The sequence below is a fragment of the Pinus tabuliformis genome, chromosome Q (assembly GCF_031772625.1).
Source record: "Pinus tabuliformis cultivar Carrire ecotype Pingquan chromosome Q, CPIR1, whole genome shotgun sequence".
Lineage (NCBI taxonomy): Eukaryota > Viridiplantae > Streptophyta > Pinopsida > Pinales > Pinaceae > Pinus > Pinus tabuliformis.
Genome location: NC_142296.1, coordinates 938,268,422 through 938,287,833, shown reverse-complemented (window position 1 = coordinate 938,287,833; position 19,412 = coordinate 938,268,422). Strand labels below are relative to the sequence as shown.

Genomic DNA, 19,412 nt, shown 5'->3' with positions numbered 1-19,412 from the left:
AAATATATAGTAATAAATAATTGATATATGAATGATAAAAATGATGACTTTTAAAACATTTTTTCCCATTATTATGCTGTGCCTAGGCTGGGGCAGTTTAGATGTTAGATGGAAGAATATATGCCCAACAACAGGATACTGTTACCAGTATTGTTTGAGATTCGGTCAAGGCTGGACATGCTTGGAACACTAGAAACCCCACAAATAGTTTCCATGCTCAACCCCTCCCCATAAGATTTGAAAGTGATACCTGATAGAGACTAAACCCCATGGTCTACACATCATGGATATGATTTCTCAAAACCTATATGCATTAACTGGTGGTCATGGGCATGTGCCCTTTGACCTTTTGACCATTCAATTAGCCTATTTATTGTATTTATATTTATATTATTATTGTTATATTTGTTACATCAGGGATTTCATAGTTTGGAGATAGTGTATCTATAGACTGCAGAATACACTTTCATGATGAGGGCTAAGTAGATTGCATGTTGCATTTTCATTATAAAACTTAATCATAGGAGAGAACATGACAACATGGCTTGACTGACTCTGAAGATAAGTGCCTTGAGACCATCTCAATACCGCTAAACTTCATGGGTTTAAGATAAAATATTTCAGACAGAAAGCAGACCTCCAACCCATATGTCAGAAGTACACATAAGAAAGCATGCAAGAAACCATGCTCAGATATGTTTGATGACCTATTATGATCGTAAATATTTTCTCGTGACCATATTTCTTCTCCTGGAAAACCCCGAACTCATTTGTATTGAAGCCATCTGGTCCATCATCCCTTTCAGTATAACAATTCATCCCAAATATTGATTAGCAGGAGTTACTGTGTTGTCAATAAACTCTTTAGCCTGGCAGTTCAAAGTTGATCCATCCAATTCAATGCAAATAAGACTGAATTTAGAAGAGAAAAATACATTCGAGATGGCCACCTCTAGAAACACTACCAAAAATCAACCGTCACTAAAACATGTTAGATCAGGCAAAGATCTTCCGTTTTGAAATCTCAGCTATTCTATTACATTTCCATACTTACAGAAGTAACAGAAATGAGCTGCCATGATATGGTTTCTGATTACATGAATATGACTGAAAACTACTGCTTACACAAATTCTCAGTCTGATAACTACACTGAAAGGCTGCCAAATTGTCGATTCCACTCTTCATAGATTGCAAGTTCATTTTGGGAAACAGAAGGTCTTACTTCTTGCAATGCACTCTTAAAATCCTGCAAGAAAAGCAACAAATTTATAGCAAACTAGCAGGTCATGAAAGCTAACTCCTCAAATCCCATTGCTAGCAGGTGTAAACTTAAATTTAAGACAGATAAAATATGTGGGGCATACAAATCCATTGCCAAACTTTCTAACCTGGAACATAACAGGCCTCATATCCTCTTTTTTTAAGTTAGCAATGTCAATGCCTTTCCTCAAGGCTTCTCTAAGTGGTCCCATTGATGCATCCTTGACAAGATTTTTCATGTCTGATCCAGAATACCCTGAAACACCAGAATTTCCCAGCTCCAGTGGAACAAAATAGATGAATGTTTTGTTTGATACAAAGTAAGCAAAAACAACGGATGGACAGGAATACAAGAAGGCTTTAACATTCATGAACTCAAAGAATTATATCACCTTCGGTAATCTTGCAGATAGAGCTTATATCTTCAATTGAGAGTGTAAGCAAGCCATCCTTCTCCAACAGATTCTTTACTATCCATGATCTTGCTTCTACAGTAATATTGAGCTCAAGTTCAGCACTTTAAATAGGCAGTTGATTCCAAACAAATTTGCAACCCATCTATATTGTAAAGACAACAGAACACAGTAATTTCCACCTACATTGTAAAGACAACGCAATAAAATAGTTTCTGCATTAAGCTGTACCTGTAGATGGTAGTGGTATGTACAGGCGCTTTGTTAGACGTCTACGAGCAGCTTCATCAAGTTCCTGTGGCCTGTTTGTCGCCCCTGTTGATATAATGCATTCAAGTTGTAAACAGCTACAAAATATTACTAGACAAAAAGAATAGAATATAGGATTGGAGAAAACACATAAAAAAGTTGATTGAAGAAAATAAAGAGCTGGAAGAATTTTTTTAATACAACAAAGCAGACTTGCATTAGGAGCATTGAGCATCAATTTCGTTCCTTTGAGGATTATAGAACCAAGGACATTGGAATTAGGGCAAAGATTAATTGAGAAAAAGAGGGTCACAATGCTACAAAATGTATTTACGGTATTTAAAGCAAAAACGGGCCGGGTTTTAAAACCATGGTTTGGATGGCCCTTGGTTGCATTGTACAGAACTGGTCAACTTGGTGAAAAAAGCCTAGTTCAGTACCAAACTGGCCAGTTCCATACAAGAACCCGCTATTTCCAGTTTCATTCTGCCAGTCAGACGGGTTTGGGGAGAAAACTAGCCGGACTGGCCGGTTCAAATGGTTCCGCTCCAATTCTGATAACACTAATAACAACAACATCCATTAACATAGCTATGTCAGGATAAGTAGCCAAACAAACGTTTAAATCCTTAATAAGGCCAGGAACTTGGATCGATTTAGAATCAAAACCACACACATTTCTACAAGGCCTTGTAATTTGTAACTCTAACTGGTTCTTGACCTTCAAAGGCATCACATCAGCAGAAGCAGAAAATCCAGCATACAATTATGAAGAAGTAAATTGCTCACAACTAATGTGAGAAACAACGGTGCATGTGCTCCATTCCTTCACCCATAATGCATATTTTGTAATATTACAAGAGGGTCCTAAGGTTCTTTATCAAAGTTAAAGAATTTCTTTACTTGGTCTCTTTGAGGTTCAAATTTAGTTAATTCAAGAATAGGCACTAAAACATTTACCTTAGCAAGGAGATTTACCAAATCAATATTCAAAGTAATATCATCAACATCTTTCTGCACTGGAGGGGGGCTGGGATCAACACTCAAAGATAAAGATGCTCTAGTCCATTGTTAGTTGGGCCATCATTATGGCTTGTTACAGGATTTTCATGTTGTTTATGCCGCCTTGTGTAACGCATTTTTTTTATCGAATTTATCCCTTGTTTCAATAGCATTTAAATCGATATTAGGGTTTTTAATACATCCCTTGACAAATTCCTCATGGTATTGATCGATGATAGGATAAGTTTTATCCGGAAACACAGAAAGAGGACTACAATCATTTATCCAATTCAAATATTCAAAATGTTCTTCCTCGTATACTTCAAGTTGGATCGTTGGGCCTTTCTAGACAATAATTCTTCATTTCTCTACCTTCTAGGACAAATGCAAGCGGGATCTGAGCTTCTAAGGATCATGTTGTACCTAATCAATTCCCCTAAGTAGGAAAAATATCATTGTGATAAAATATTTTATTAAAATTTTTTCTTAGTCTCTAACATGTGGATGACAAGTAAATTATTTTCCTCAAAAGAGGTTCAACTAGTTATCTATCCATTAAAGAAAAACCATAAAAGGCTAGCCTCTCCTCTAGTTGAAGTGTTCTTGATTTGTGAGATCATTTTGATGCCATAACATAGAACTCATTTTTGCAAACACCTTGTTATCATTATGTGGGTTGGCTTTACCAATTTTGTGTTCTCCCGATTAATATTATAATAGGGTTTATAATAAGATTTCTCATAATTAATAAGGATCACACAAGTGTTGTGTCATGTCTCCATTTTTATCCTTCTTCATAGTGCAACCAAGGTGGATTTCCAGGGTAGGAGATGGCCAGGTTAGTGGAGCAGGTTTATGGCATCAGGGGTTCCGATGGAGTTTGCAAAGTTTTTATGGGATTTGATGGCATTCACTTGGCATATTCCATCATCTGCACAGTTTGCCTTTCATTCTGTCACATTCCGACAACTGTCAGAAATTAGCATTATTATTGGGCATAACTTAATTAATTATGCTCGAGGTGGCATTCCGAGGAGATTAATTGGTGGAACACCTCAGTGTAATAGCTCGTTGGAACCAAAACGGGAAGATCTATAGGATGGGATGGTTAGATATGAGTTTCAGTGGCCTAAGGAGACATGGTGGCCAATTTACCCTTTTCCCGCATTAAAAGAATATTTTAATTGAAATAAAAGAGGGAAAAGTGCTCCATGATTAAAATAATAATAAAATAGAAGGTTCTAGAGGAGTCCATCAAATCTATAAAAGAGGAGGAGGAGACCATTGGAGGACATCTTGGATTGAGTATTGTTTCTTGTATGAGAGGTTGAGAACCCAGTTCTCTACTCCATTGGTAGCCCCAGGACGAAACCCCTCGGGTGATTTAGAGAGATTGGGCGAGCACCCATCTTCCCTTGGTGAATCCATTCAAGGTTCACAGGTTGCAGTGTATTGGTTTTTCAGTTTGTTTTGGAGGCCGATAGTGGCATTATTGTAGATCTGTCTAAGGCCATTGATCTCAGCTATATGGGTTGTATTTGCATGTAAACCCTAGTTCTTCTAATATAATAAAGTTGAAGATTTCCTGTTCATTGTGTTATGAGATTGCAGTGCTCTATTTTGTTTATTTTTACATGGAAATCTTCTGTTAAATGTATGATAAATTTTATGTGAAGAGCTTGTTCCAAAATTTTCTCATTCGGGATGTTACATGTTGAAGGGACAATCTGTTGACGAGCTACATAGTCATAAGAAGAGGGTGGACTAGGCACTATACCCTAGTCTACTTCACCATTTTGTTGTAGGTGGAGGTACTTGGAACCAAGGGTTGGACCCATCATTTTAGGGGATAGCTTCAACAAGGTGAAGCACATTCCATCACATAGTTGACCTGAAGATTGGAGACATCTCGCTACAGGTTGCACCTAGTTGGATCTGAAAATTTGTTAGGAGACTTAGACATAGGTGGGAGTGATACACTCTCTTCGAGTCCAAGCCCACCTCACTGTCCAAACTATATTTTCAACTTGAATGTTATTGCGATTCACAACCCAGCAATCTTGATGTAATATCTTGTGGTAAAGGATAAATCATTTTTCAACAAACATATATATATATATATATATATATATATATATATATATATATATTGTATTAGTTTAGTTTTATTTACTAATTGGGCAAAGTACCCAAGTTGTAGGCTTTCAACCCAATGTTGGGGGCTTGATACCCAAAGATAATGTTTGTTTATTCTAATTATTGTTGTGGAGGCACTTTAATGGATCAAAGAGCTACCAAGTCAATAGTTGGAGAGCGATTTATATGAGAGACCAAAGGAGAGATCTCATCATCATTGCAAATCATCTTGCGAAGATCATTAGCCCTAGTGAAGACCACAGATATAAGCAAGGAAAATCTTTCTGAGGTATGAGGAAGAGTTTGACAAGTGAAGGAGGCTGATTTTTCCTTCTAGGTCTAGTCTGCTGGATGTTGGTTCTATGCAAGAAGGAAAAGACATGATGCATCTCTGTCTAGGCCAAGTCTGGTTCTGAGCTTTGGAAGAGGGCCAAAACCCTAATTCTTTTAAGGTCATAAGGTCTGTGAAGTGGCTGGAAAGAGGGTCGAGCTCCCTCAGGATCAAGCGCAGATATAAAGAGGCTGTAGGCTGAGATTAAGGAGCCGCAGCTAAGGTTAGGAGGCTGCAGGGAATCTATTTGGGGGCCCAGAGGCCTCAGAAATTCTATGGCACAGGACCAAGGAACTTCAGGCCTAAGTAGAGGCCAGCAAAGGGTATAAGGTCTTCTGATTTTGCTGAAGATGACTACAGAGGTATAATTGTTGAAGTTTGTTCAGAAAGGAGGGCTGAACAGCAAGGGTAAAGGGCTGAGTATACAGTGATTTGAAAGGCAAATCTACTATGAGAAGCTGAGCATATTTGGGTTGTATATATGCAGTGTTTCTTTAAGGACAAAGACCACTGTGAGCAGCTGATATGCAGAGAAGTTGATGGAGGTATTTCTCTGTGAGATTTCAGGCAAAGGACAGACAGGTGTCAGCAACAAAAGACTGAAAGGATTGTTGTGTAACAGCATCATCAGCAAGTAAGTTGGTCATTTTTGTCATTGTTCTTTCGGGCAGATTGAGGGTCAAAAGAAGTTGACCTCGAGCCCTAGTTGTCTTGTATCAGGGCTTTGTAAGGGCCATGATCCCTGGTATGAGAGCCCTAAGTTTGTTTTATTGAAGGACTAATAAAAACATTTTTTGGGTCAAATATTTGTCTTCTACTTTGTTGACTCACTTTTGTTACATTTTCGCTATGCAAAGAGCTTGTAGTTGTGTATTTCAGTGTGTTTATGATCGTGATTTAACATAGACCAGATCTGGGATACTAAGGAAAAATCAACAGTTGTTGGTTCAAGTCTTAGGATTGATCTCAAATGGTCCATCTTTCATCTCCTAGCCTGTCCACCCCTAGATCTTTCATCTCAAGTGCTAAGGCACTATTGGGTGACTGTTTTCAAGGAGCACTGTTGTTGTTTTCTACATTTTTCTGCAGATTTTACAGTCAGCAACCACAGGACAGTAAGCAATTCAATAAACGAACCCCTCTAATCAAAGGTATAAAGAAGGGAACATTTGTATATTTGGTTAGTATGATATTTGTACACTCATCTGTGCTATCTACATTATTATATCTTTACGTTTGAGTGGTATACTTTACGTTTGAGTGATATACTTTACTGGTTTAGATTTACTACTACATATTTTACACATTAAACCAGTATAACAATAATAATTAAAATTTAACTCCTCCAATTCACCCAAGACCCCATAGAAAGGCACTGATCATTCTTTTTTGGGTGAATTTATCACAAGGGAATCCTCCCATCAACAGTGGGGATTTGGGCCAAAGTGACAGTGGGCCCTCATCCTATCTGTGCCAAGCTATGTTGCCAGGAAACGTGGGTGCGGGGACGGGGACGGGGACGGCATTTTTGGAAACAGGGTGCGTGGGTTCGTCGGGTAATATAATAATATTAAATTTTAATAATTATATTTTATAGATTATACATTTATAATTAATAATATATATGAAATTTGAATCTGTATATTTTTTCAACTTAAAACAAGAAAACTTTGATGATAATCATTCAAACATGCACATCATTGAACATTCAACATTGACATTGAAATTTCAAAATTTATCACCAAAAAAATGTTCTTTTGAATCTTTTCCGTGTAACCATGACACTGTGACAACTATGTGAGAGAGCTCAAGGCTACTACTAAAACTGAAAATTCAAAATACATACTAGGATAAATGCTAGACTCAGCTATTTTGATGAAACTTGGGCCAGATTTTGTCACACACAGGCTTTAAAATAACTATGCAGCTTAGGTTCATTTGCAAGGATGCCTATCAATGAATCAGGCTGTGGTCGTACAGACCCTTCCTCCTACACAGCCAAGGAGTGTTAGCATTTCTGCCTCCTGCTCTAATTTCAAGACAGCTTCTCTCCTTATTGAAATTGCTCATTCTGGCTGGAGCTTGAGCTTGTAACTTTGCTTTGAATGTTTAGTCTCTCCCATATAAAAACACAATTTTTTCATAGGAGATTCTCCTCAACCTGATAGTGGTCTAGAATTTTCTTGATGTCTAATCATCCACCTGCCCCATGCATGGTGTGCTCTGTGGTAAAGCAATCCCAAAAATAGTGGCAGCCTTACCCTTCCACAAAACACGCTTATCAGTCTTTGTTTCCCAATAAAATGCACAGCAGCCATCTGATGGCTTGAGGGATAGTTTGTCTTTGAGTGCGAAGCTCTGCCTGAATAGTAATTATCTAAACATAAAACATCTTCGCAGTGTTTAGAGATTACTTGGTGTACAAGTCTGTAGAGACCATATATGATTTAGGCATATCTTCCTAGTTTTAATCTTAACATGATGTTATCAGAATGTTGTGAGAAATTGGCAGATTTTGATACTTAATTTAGCCATTGTCCAAAATAGCCCTTCGCCATTTAACAACATCAGCGGATTACAGCTTATGGCTGGTCTCAATCCTACTTTCTATTTGACCGAAAATGTCTGAACCTGTATGTGTACATTTATAGTTTATAATTTGATGGTTATTTGGCTCGGGAATTAATGTTTCATTCCAAATTGATTTACAAGAATTCTTAAAAAACAAGACTTGTAAAAAACTTAAAAAACCGGGTGCGGGTACTCGTGCAACACAGGTTTTGATGGTAAGGACCATGGAAGAATGTTTCATTCCAAATTGATTTACAAGAATTGATTTAGGGTTTTTTAGGTTTTGTTATAAGTTTTACCTTTGTTATAAGTTATTTTTTAAATTTCAATAAAAAAAATTATTTGAAAATTAAATTTTTAATATAGTTTTTTTATGAAGAACCCAAAGAACCCAACCCGAAGAACCTGAAGAACCCCAGAACCCAAGCACCCGAAGAACCCAAGAACCCATTAAAGGAAAAGAACCCAAATTTTTTTTTTGAAGAACCCGGTTCTTCTGGGTTCGTTTGGGAAGAACCCGTACCCGAATCCGGTACTTGGGTGCGGGAACCCGGGATGGGTTCGAGAACCCCACCCCCGGGTACGGGTACCCATGCAACACAGGTGCCAAGCATAGTGGGTTGCAAGGACCTCGGCAACCCTCCTAATTTAATCAGTAACAGTACCCACAAACAAAATAAAATAAGCACTCCAGTAGTTTGACCAAATGCAATCTATGTACAAACACTACGAAGCAACCTATTGAGATGCAACAAATTCCTTAAAAATTGTAGCACTAGCAACTTTTAGAATAGAGTTGACTATGTAAAATTTAAACAGAGATGGATATAATTAGAAAAGATGTATATTACCGTGAGATTGGGGCCAAAGAAGACATGTTTACCCTCTTCTCTTATGTAGGGAGTAGCCACCTATGCAAATGTGATTTAGCTTCGTTAAGTATTATTCTATATGTGTTTCTACATCATTTACTAATAAGATAAAATAAGAAAAGGTAATTTTATTAATGTCCAACAAATGACCCTAAATAGGTCAATGGGACTGCTAGGTACAATAGTGTGAGATACAAAGTGGGAGTACAAAATTTGCTCCTAGAAAAACAACATATAAGCTAAACTAGCCAATGTTTGAAAAAACAGTCTATAACCTAAAAGCATGGAGTGGGGTCACCAGTGCAGGCATGTGTAAGTTCTACGAAGAACTAAAGAAAATACCGATATCATCAGGGAGCTGGCTCATTGAGGGGAGCAATCAACCTCCCTTGATGTAATTTCTTTGGCCATTCGAGGCCATAGGGAAGAAACTCCCAATAGATATTTGGACAAATGAACTTAAAGAGCAAGAAGATTTGGTTTGAGAAAGGTCTTGTCACCAAGGTGTTGCAACCAACCATCAAGATCTGGGGAAGGTATCTTGATTGTTAGTGTGGCATCAGCTATCCTAGAATCTTACAGGACAAGTCTATTAGGGTCTCATTGCTAGGCACAAAAGGTCTTATAGATCTAAAAGCTAATGTAGTGTTGTTGTCTACCTATATCTCAATATGTAATGTCCCTTCCTAAATTATTTTGGAACAGAATTAATTCCCCAATTTTGAGAGCAATTTTGGAGGCTATGGGACCCACTCATTTTTGGTAAAGGACTTAGGAGTTAAAAGGAAATCAAATTATTTTGGTAGTGGAATGTGGGGGCCACCCACACAATGAAAAACGCACTTCACTTAGCCTATGGTTTGAAATGCTTAGAAGGGAATTCGATTTGCTTGGTGGAGGGGCCCACGTGGTAAGGAAGGCCCATGAAATTATAAGAGGAAGCTCAACTTCATTTGCATATTTTGGCATATCAAAAACTTAACTCAATTGCTCAAGCTGCTTAGCCAGGTCACTTGTTGTTTAGCACGAGTTTTCCAAGTGGAGAACTCACCCTTTCTTCGGGGGACTTCGAGTGCCACCCTAGAGAGGTTATTTCCAGTGTTCCATGGGGACTCGCCCTCCCCCCCCCCCTAGGGGTCTAGTTTCCTAGCTTCCCCGCGCTCCGGGGACTTGGGGACGAGAAGGGGTCGTTTCCCCACACTCTCAAAAAACAGGGTACGCAAGGGGACATGCCAGGGGGTCGTTTCCTTGTGTTGAGGGGTTGTTTCCGAAAAGGGGGTCGTGAGGGGTCGTGGGGGGTCGTGGGGGGACGTGGGGGGTCGAGGGGCCCAATTTTTTTAAATAAACTTTTGTTTATAATTAAAATTTAACATTAGTTTTAATACTTTAGGGTTTCAATTCATTTTTTTATAAATTTAATTCATTATTCACCTTGGCCCCTCACTCCATTCACAAGACGTCAAACCTGCCGAGCAGCACTCCTTCAACACATGTGGTGCTCGGGCAGATCGCATAGATCTAGCCCAAGATGACCCGATTGTTTGGTGGAGGATGCATGGGGATGGTGCTCCAGAGCTCAAAGATCTAGCAATGAGTTTGTTGTCTCAGACTAAGTCACCGGATTCGTCGTTTTTAATCCATAAAATTCGAAATTCGCCGTATTTCAAGCTGAAACGAATATGTTCGTTCAAGTTCGCCGTATTTCATGCCGTATTCGAATTTCATGCCGTATTCGAATTTTTGTCGATTAAATTCGCCATTAAAATCGTTTAGATGCGTTGAAATTCGTTTAGATACGTTAAAATTCATTTTTTTTCGCGCCCGCGGGTATGAGTGTTGCTGTTTTAGCCTTTTAGGTTTCATTGGTTTCGTTGTTTAAGTTTTCATTGCCGCAGATGCCATAGACTACAGTCTACAAGACAGAGACTACACGGACACCTTGATGGGCTCGGGTTTCGTTGTTTAAGTTTTCATTGCCGCCGCAGACGCCATAGACTACAGTCTACACCTTGAAGGCTTGACGGGCTCGGGTTTTTCCAGAAACATAACTTGCTGATTTTTCCTATACATTTCAAGCTTTTCATCGAATTATGCTTTGACTCCATTATTAATATAATTTCTAACAATAAGATAGTCTTTATAAGTGTATAAATCTGCCCTCTATCTTTAATATACATTTTTTTTTTCGAATTTCTATATGTCGAATTTTATCGACAAAATTTGAGTTGCCGAACTTTATTCGAATTTCAAGGTCCTCGAACTCGAACTCGAACTCGAACCTGGTGACTTAGGTCTCAGATTGCTAGTTCCTCTGCAGCAGAGAGGAATTGGTCCACATATAGCTTCATCCACTCTATCAAGAGGAACAAGCTTACCTCTAAAAGAGCGGAGAAGTTAGTTGTTGTGCACAGTGCCCTACGTCTTGAGCATAGGAAGACACCTGAGTATTTGAAGGGACCAGCAACATGATGGGATGTTGATCCAGAGGATGATGCATAGATAGATATGGAGGAGAGACTTGATGAGAGATAGATGGGGTTGGTTGGTGTGCCACTTAGCATGTTTGAGAATGCTAGTGACTCAGATTTAGATGGTGATATGGTTGATCTTGATTTATTCATGCAGCGGCTCGATGCAAAGACTAGTGGGGCATTACCTTGAGGCTTGAGCAAAACTATGCTTGTTTATCTTTTGATATGTTGATGTTCTTATGTTATTCTGACTCTATAAAATTTTGACTCTTGATGTATCAGACTTGACTTTTATAATTTTATGTCAATATTCACTGTTCAATATTCAATGTTCATAGTAGGAAGTGGAACATCAATATGGTTTAAATTTTAATCATAATGTATGATGTATGATTATAAATTAGAATTTTAAATTTATATGATATTAGATAATGATATTCATATCAATGATCATGCTTTGCAGCTTTTCAATTCAAACCCAATTGTCATAGTGGACTCAATTTATAAATTATATTTTATATTTATAAGTTTTTAAGACCCTGACGTCCCCCCACGTTTCCTAAAAATTGGTGGGGAGCTTTTGCATAGGCCACTCCCGCATATCCTCACTCCCTCGCCCCCTCGTCCCGGAACCTTGGTGGAACATTGGTTATTTCACACCTATACGAAGGAAACTTACTGTGAATTTTCCAACATTTGTATTCAGATTTGCCAGGCAGTGCGTATTTTTGGAGGACGCAAGAGAGGCTCTTGAGGGAGTCATTTTAGTGCTCTTTTGGGGAGAAATTTCCGGAGGAAATTAGGAGGGAGCTCAATTATTTTGTAGGCTTTTTTGGGAGTTTGTGATCTGGAGGAGACAGTGATTTTCTAGAGTGAGTTTGCTGCTCCCGGGCCTGTGCAGAAGGGTGTCACTGGGCACATGGGGGAGTGAGAAGCTTGCTCATTGACGCTGGAACTTGCCCGGAGAAATAAGGATAATATTTGTGGAGTTGATTGCAGCCTTTTTGGAGTGTTTTTGGAGAGGTTTGCCGGTGCATTGACAGGCAGAGTATTTTAGCAGCTAGTGAAGAGCGTAGGGCCTTTGGGGGTTGATTTTCGGAGGTTGGAATTACGCCAAACCTTTTCTGGGTTTTGGTGGGTTTTGCTTAGGGATCTTAGAGATAATTTTGCAGAATTTTCTAAGCACTTGAGAGGTTTCCAGCTATATCTTTGCAGCAGACGGTGCAGAATTGTTGGGGCGGCGCAGAGCAGTACTTGGGTAGTTGATAGCAACATCCGAGCTTCATATTTATTCACTTGAGTTTTTCTTCGCTTTCCTTTGAGGCAAGCCCAGGTGCATTCCTTCCATATATTTGGACTCTTACTCCAGTTTATAATAAAATGGCTCAGAGGCTTCTAAATTTTAGGTTTTTCATGGGTGCATGTTAAAGCTTAAAATTTTCTGTGGTGTAATTTGTTGTTTGCTTTGTATATCACTGTTTTTCCTAATTAGGAACATTATAGTGGTATCAGAGCCCAAATCTTGGCTCAACCGTGGGGGACTTTCCTATGAGTGAGGAGGACAGACAGAATATTACCTATAGGAGGCAAAGGTACCAGAGCAGGGAGAGGGAGCTAGAGATCACTCCAAACACTGAGGACCGTGGGAAGGTAGTGATAGTAGAGGATATGGGGGAGCCCAAGAGCAAGGAGGAGCTAGTCTTTGACAGTCTTTTGAAGGCACTAAATTGTTTGGCAAAGGGATAGAAGGAGATGTTAGATGAGATCAAAATGCAGAACCGGAAATGGAGCACTCACCGGGATTTTCTAATGGGAGAGACTTCTGGAGCCCCTCATCAGTATGACCACCCTTCACCTACAACACAGCCACCATCCTCTAGTGGGCCAACTAGAGCCATGCTACCTTCGTTCCTACCCTTGGCACCAGTGAACAGGGAGGAGTTGAGGATTAGATGCCTACGGGAGAGTATTTCAGGGAGTGGCAATCCATGGGAGAAGACTTCAGAGCAGCACAATCTTTCGAAGATTATTGCTAGCTCAAGAAGAATGAGAAGGGAAGGAGCTATGGAGGCCATGGCACGCAAAGCTCTGAGTTGCAATGCACCATTGGGAAGATGTACTTCCCCACATATGATGGCACTATCAAGTGCACAACTCGTGATTGGGTGGAGAAGTTGGACACCTATTTCCAGCTCAACAGGATGACGGAGGTAGAGGCCATTAAAATGGCCACTTTGCATTTGGAGGGGGGGGACACATGACTGGTGGTTTCATGGCTTATTTACTCTAGGGCATGCCAACGTGACCTCCTATGAGGATTGCACACGGAGAATTGTGGAGCGTTTTGATCGAAGGGATCTAGAGGCTCACTTCAGGGAGTTGACCCAGCTGAGGCAGACAAGATATCTAGAGCACTATATTTCGGAGTTCCTAAGGGTCTCCGTCATGGTACCATATTTGTCGAATTCCAGGCGAGTGTACACATTTGTAGAGGGGTTGATGGAACCACTACGTGGACCCGTGAAGTCACACAGACCCTCTACTCTATTGGAGGTCGTGACTTGTACGAGAGACTAGCAGGGAGGCATTCCCAAGACCCGGGCACCTTTCCACCACGCACTCCCTATCCTCAGAAAGGGAGTGATACTAGACCACCCCTAGCCCAGAGCGCATCCCAAGGGTGTGGCCAGATGGACAATGAGACTAAGAGAGACCTTCGAAGGAGGAAGTTGTGTTTTACATGTCGGGAGCCATGGGCACCAGGCTGTCGATGCACAGCTGGCAAGGCCCATTATATCGAGGTCTTCTCGGACAACGATCAAGAGGATGAGGTGGAGTTGGAGTATGGTGGGGGAGATAGTGAGGGTCCTGCAAAGAGGGGACCACCACCACCAACCCCACATGGGGGAGCACCTTTTGCACCATCCAAGGAAGTCCTAGCCTATTTGTGCGGGGTCCCAAATTTCTAACCCTAAGGATCAGAGGCACTTTGCAGGGGCAACGTGTCTCAGTCTTGGTAGACAGTGGGGCCACCCACAATTTTATTGATGCTCAGATGGTCCAAAGGAGAGGCATCACCATTGCAAAGCTTGAGGGGTTTTCAGTTCTAGTACAAGGGGGAAGGACTATGCAATGCACTCGATATGTCCCCGCTTTGACAATGACCATGGGGAACTATTCGATGACAGACCATTTCTTCGTGGTGGACGTACCGGACACCAATGTGGTGATGAGTGTCCAATGGTTGTATTCCCTTGGCCGAGTTACCACCGACTGGAGGAAACTAGAGACGGAGTTTACAAGGCTAAATGGAAAGCCAGTAGTTCTTCGGGGCATGCATTCATATCCTCCATAGACAGTTTCGGCCCACAGGATGGAGGCCGATTTGAGGCATGGGGACATAGCATGGGCAGTAGAGCTGAGGATTTCAGAGGTCGAGGGACAAACCAAGCCGCCACATTCAGACATACAGGCTATACCGGATAGATATCCAGTAGTTTTTGGAGATATACCACCAGGGCAACCACCTGGCAGGGGGTTTGAGCACATCATAGAGTTGGAGCCCGGTGTGTAGGCAGTCATCACCACACACTATAGGCATCCCAAAGCCTATAAGGATGAGATTGAGCGAGCCATCAGGGTGTTGTTGGTGTTGGGCCACATCAGGCCAAGTTCCAGTCCTTTTGCTTCTTCGGTAGTGTTGGTGAAGAAGGACGAAACTTTGCACATGTGCATTGACTATAGAGCGCTCAACAGGAAGATGTTGAAGAATCGGTATCCCATACCGTGTATTGATGAGCTAATGGATGAGCTTAAAGGAGCTAAGTTCTTCTCTAAGATAGATTTGCGGTAGGGGTATCATCAGATCCAGGTGAGGGATCATGACATCCCTAAGACAACCTTCAAGTGTCATTATGGGCATTTCGAGTTCCTGGTCGTGCCTTTTGGGTTGACCAACCCCCTTGCCACTTTCCAGTCATGCATGAACCTTGTTTTCAGAGGGAATTTGAGGAGATTTGTGTTGGTTTTCTTCAACGACATCCTGATCTAGAGCAGGACGTGGGAGGAGCACCTGCAACACGTAGAGATGGTGTTGCACATTTTAGAGGAGCAGCAATTCTATGCCAAGTTGTCTGAGTGTGAGTTTGGACTAACAAAGATGCTTTACTTGGGACACATCATAAGAGCAGATGGGGGCACGGTGCATGAGGAGAAGATCAGGGTCATTCGGGACTGGTCAGTGCCCAGACATGTGACAGCGTTGAGGGGGGCTTTTGGGCATTTGCACGTATTACCATAATTTTGTCAACGGCTTCTCACAGTTAGCTGCACCCCTCAAAGATTTGACTAAAAATGGGGCTTTTGAATGGACAGATGGAGCTCAGACAAATTTCGATCACCTCAAGGAGGTGATGAGTAGTTGCCCAGTATTGGCACTCACAGATTTCACCTAGCCATTCACGTTGGAGTGTGATGCATCAGGTGAGGGGATTGGGGCAGTTTTGTCCCAAGGTGGGCACCCCATTGCTTTCGAGAGTCGAAAGCTTCTACCACATGAGCAGTCGTATTCTATATACGACAAGGAGATGTCAGCCATCATGCATGCGTTGGCCAAGTTCCAACAATACTTGGTGGGCAATCGGTTTCGGGTGAAAACAAATCACAATAGTCTTCACCACTTCATGGGGAAATAAGGCCTCAATGACAGGAAGCAGAGGTGGATCAGCAAGGTGTAGGCCTACGATTTTGATATTAAGTATGTGCGGGGGAAGAATAATGCGGTAGACGATGCACTATCTCGAAGACCAGCAGAGTTTCAACACATGAGCATTTGCCATGACTAGAAGGTGCAATTGTTAGTAGAGTACTCCAAGGATCGGTGGGCATGTGAGATCTTGGAGGGCATTCACACAAATGAGCGCTAGCGAGTGATGGCTGAGATTATCTACTAAAAGGGGTGCATATTCTTCGTTCCCCGCTCACTATTGAGGGAGCGGATACTTCATGCAGCCCATGATTCTCCATTGTCAGGGTATCAGGGGTTCAGGAATACCTACATGGCAGTGAGAGAGCGCTTCACATGGAAGGGCCTCAAGGGGGACGTTTTGCAGTATGTACAAGAGTGTGAAGCCTGTAAGAGGAACAAGGGGGAGTTGACTCATCCAACTGGGTTGTTGCAGCCTCTCCCCTTCCTGAGGGGAAATGGGAGAGTATCTCTTGGATTTCATCACAGGTCTTCCAGCAATGTAGGGCAAGGATTGTATCTATGTGGCTGGCTCACCAAGTTGTTGATTTGGGTTAGCATCGGATGTGCTCTAGCCACGAAAATTGGTGGAGAGGCTAAGCACATGAGATCTCCACTACCCTAAAATGGTTTGGGCAGATTCTAAATAGTTTGGGAGATATTAAAAGAATTAATATTTTTAATGGAGTCCCTAAATCTAAACCTAGGGAAAATAAAATATTAATGTGAATTAATATAAAGTTGTGTTAAAAGGGTCCAAAAGTCATGGATCAAGCCAGAGTTAATCTTAGCCGTTGATTAGGGACTTAATCTCAGTCATTGAATTGTCAACGAGAAAAGTATAAGAGGAGGGTTGAGGGTCACTTGGAGAATACACTGAGTTGATCAAGGATTTGATTTTCTAGGGCAGGGCTTGCTGAGGAAATCAAAGGAGTGATCAGAGTTGCAACTAAGGGGCAATGAATACAGAAGCAGAGAGGCAGAGAGGGTACCAGGAGCATCAGCGCAGAAGCTGGGAGAGAGGGACGCAAAGCCAGTTAGAGGCCGCGCAGAGCCAGTCAGGGCCCACGCAGAGGTAGCCAGGAGCTGTGCAGTGCTAAAGAGAGCCAACGTGGGTGACACAGAAGCTCTAGAGGTTGACGCAGTGCCTCCAGAGGCTAACACCAGGCGAGTTGGGGTGACACTGGGCCAGACAGGCTGACGCAGTCCCTAGAGGTAGACACTGGAGATTTCATGGGGCAGATTGGCGCTGAGAGCTGTGGGATTGTTCATCTGGGGTTTTAGCCGGAATATCTATCTCCAACTGAGAGGTACTACTACCGAGATCATTCTCTATTGGGTAAGTCGGTTTGGCACCCAGATTGTATTATAAAACTGCTTAATAATAAAACCCTCAGATAGCTACACCGGTTTTCCCGCATTGGGTTTTTCCAGGGACATTGGTCCAAAAACAATGGTGTCACTTGTGTGCTTGTTTTTTTCCTTTAGTTGATGATCTATAATGTGTTGAGCATGTACTTGTATTTATTTTCAGTATTTACATGGTAAATAACTTGTTAATTAAATAGAACAAGTAGGCAGAAATAAATCAGAAAGTACATGAAGGATTTCTAACAGTTAGACTTAGAAATTCCAACATGGTATCAAAGCGTGGTTGCAGATCACAGGGGAACTGAGGGCATCAGCCGAGCAAAGCAACAGCAACAGAAACAGTTGTCCCAAGTGACAGAAGTTGTTCCTAGCAGAGAAGCAGCAAGGAAGGGGTGACGCAGTGCCTACGTCATCAAGTTTGAGCCGGGAGGAGGATCAATGCAGTGGCAAAAGGGAGCAGACCTGACCTACGCAATGCCCAGTCATCTTTCTCAGTCAGGAAGGATTGATGCCAATGGTGAGGAGGTGCGGATTTTGCTAGTGTTGGGATTGTGCACAGCCTAGAAGCTCTAACCTTTAGTTTGCTGAGGCATAGGAGACTGTGGGTAAGTTGCGGAGTGAAACTGGTGGGGTACTGTGGTCAGAACAGTACCTAACAGGGCAAGACCAAGGAGGAGGGAGTTGTTGCCGAGGATTTCTAGCCAAGAAATCCGGATCATTGGTGCAGCTGCACTAACGATTGGAGTGGGGGCATCTCGACATTGGTAGATGTGTTTCCAGGAGGGAAACCGAGGCTCAGAGGGAGTCACACCAAGAACTTCCAGAAGGAAAGTAGAGGAGCAACAAAATGGCAGTGAACGGGGTAAGAGACCAGGACAGACTAGACAGAGCCTCAAACCTCGTAGTCTAGAAGGCCAGAATCTTATCCGTTCTAGACAGGAATCGTCTCAAGCACCTCACCTTGAAGACAATAGCGATCCCAGTTGACCCAGTTGAGAACGACAAGTACAAGGAGGCAATGGCGAGGGCCAAGAGCATCATCCTTGACGAGGTCAAGGACCATGTAGTACCACATATTGTCGAAAAGGAAACGGCAAATGCGATGTGGGAGGCCCTGACGAAATTGTATCAGCATACTTCCGTGCAAAGGAAGATGCTACTAGAAAATCAGTTGCGGTCATACCAAATGCAGAAGGGAGAACAGATCGACACCTTCCTCAGTCAATTGAAGGAGATCTGGGATCAGTTGACTTCCATAGGGGCCACGCCAGATCAAGAATTGATGGTGAGGACGACCTTAAACGCAGTCTCAAAAGACTGGGAGGTGTTTGTCCAAAGCATACTGGGCAGGTCGACCCTTCCATATTGGGAGGAACTATGGGCAGCTCTTCGCGAAGAAGAGAACAGAGAGCTGAGCAAGGCAGGAAGCAGCGGCAAGGGGGTTAGAATCAAGGAGGAAGAGGAGGATGTCGCCCTAGCATCTAAGGGAAAGCAGGAGAAACGAAAGAAGAAGGACCTCTTCAAGGTCAAATGCTTCCATTATGGGGAACTAGGTCACTATGCAAGCCAGTGTCCCAAGAAGAAGAGCAAGGGAGAGACTTCCGAGACCGAGGCAGCACCAGCAAGGGAGGAGAAGGAAGTGGAGACAGATGATGACTGTGCCATGAGTGCTCACACGCCACTTGACAGGAACTGGGGAGACATCAAGCTTTAGTCAAATGGACTACAAGTAATGAGGGCAGGATCCTCGAGGTACCCAGCCTCTTCGATTATACCTTGCTGCGGGAGCCCCAAAGAGGAGTAGCAGTACTGGCAGATGTCACTAGAGACAGATGCAGATGGAGTGACAGAGGGAGCTACAGTGCAGGATTCCCAGGACAACGTGAGGCAGCAGTGCGAGATGCATGAAGTTGTTGCAGCAGTGCAAAGGTCAGAGAAGGGGCACTTATCAGCGACAGAGGGAGTTTCAGCATCGAGGGTGTCTCTAGTCT

General features: G+C 42.1%; 1 protein-coding gene across 1 annotated transcript in view; it reads right to left on the bottom strand.

Moving 5' to 3' along the window:
• Positions 1 to 585: 585 nt before the first annotated feature.
• The window catches only part of LOC149222539 (P-loop containing nucleoside triphosphate hydrolases superfamily protein), a 292,868-nt gene continuing 274,041 nt past the window's right edge, over positions 586 to 19,412 (bottom strand). Inside the window, 4 exon segments of the mRNA XM_089385506.1 lie at positions 586 to 1,247; positions 1,390 to 1,517; positions 1,654 to 1,749; positions 1,906 to 1,989. Coding sequence (XP_089241632.1) covers positions 1,146 to 1,247; positions 1,390 to 1,517; positions 1,654 to 1,749; positions 1,906 to 1,989 — 410 coding nt within the window. The 3' untranslated portion in view covers positions 586 to 1,145.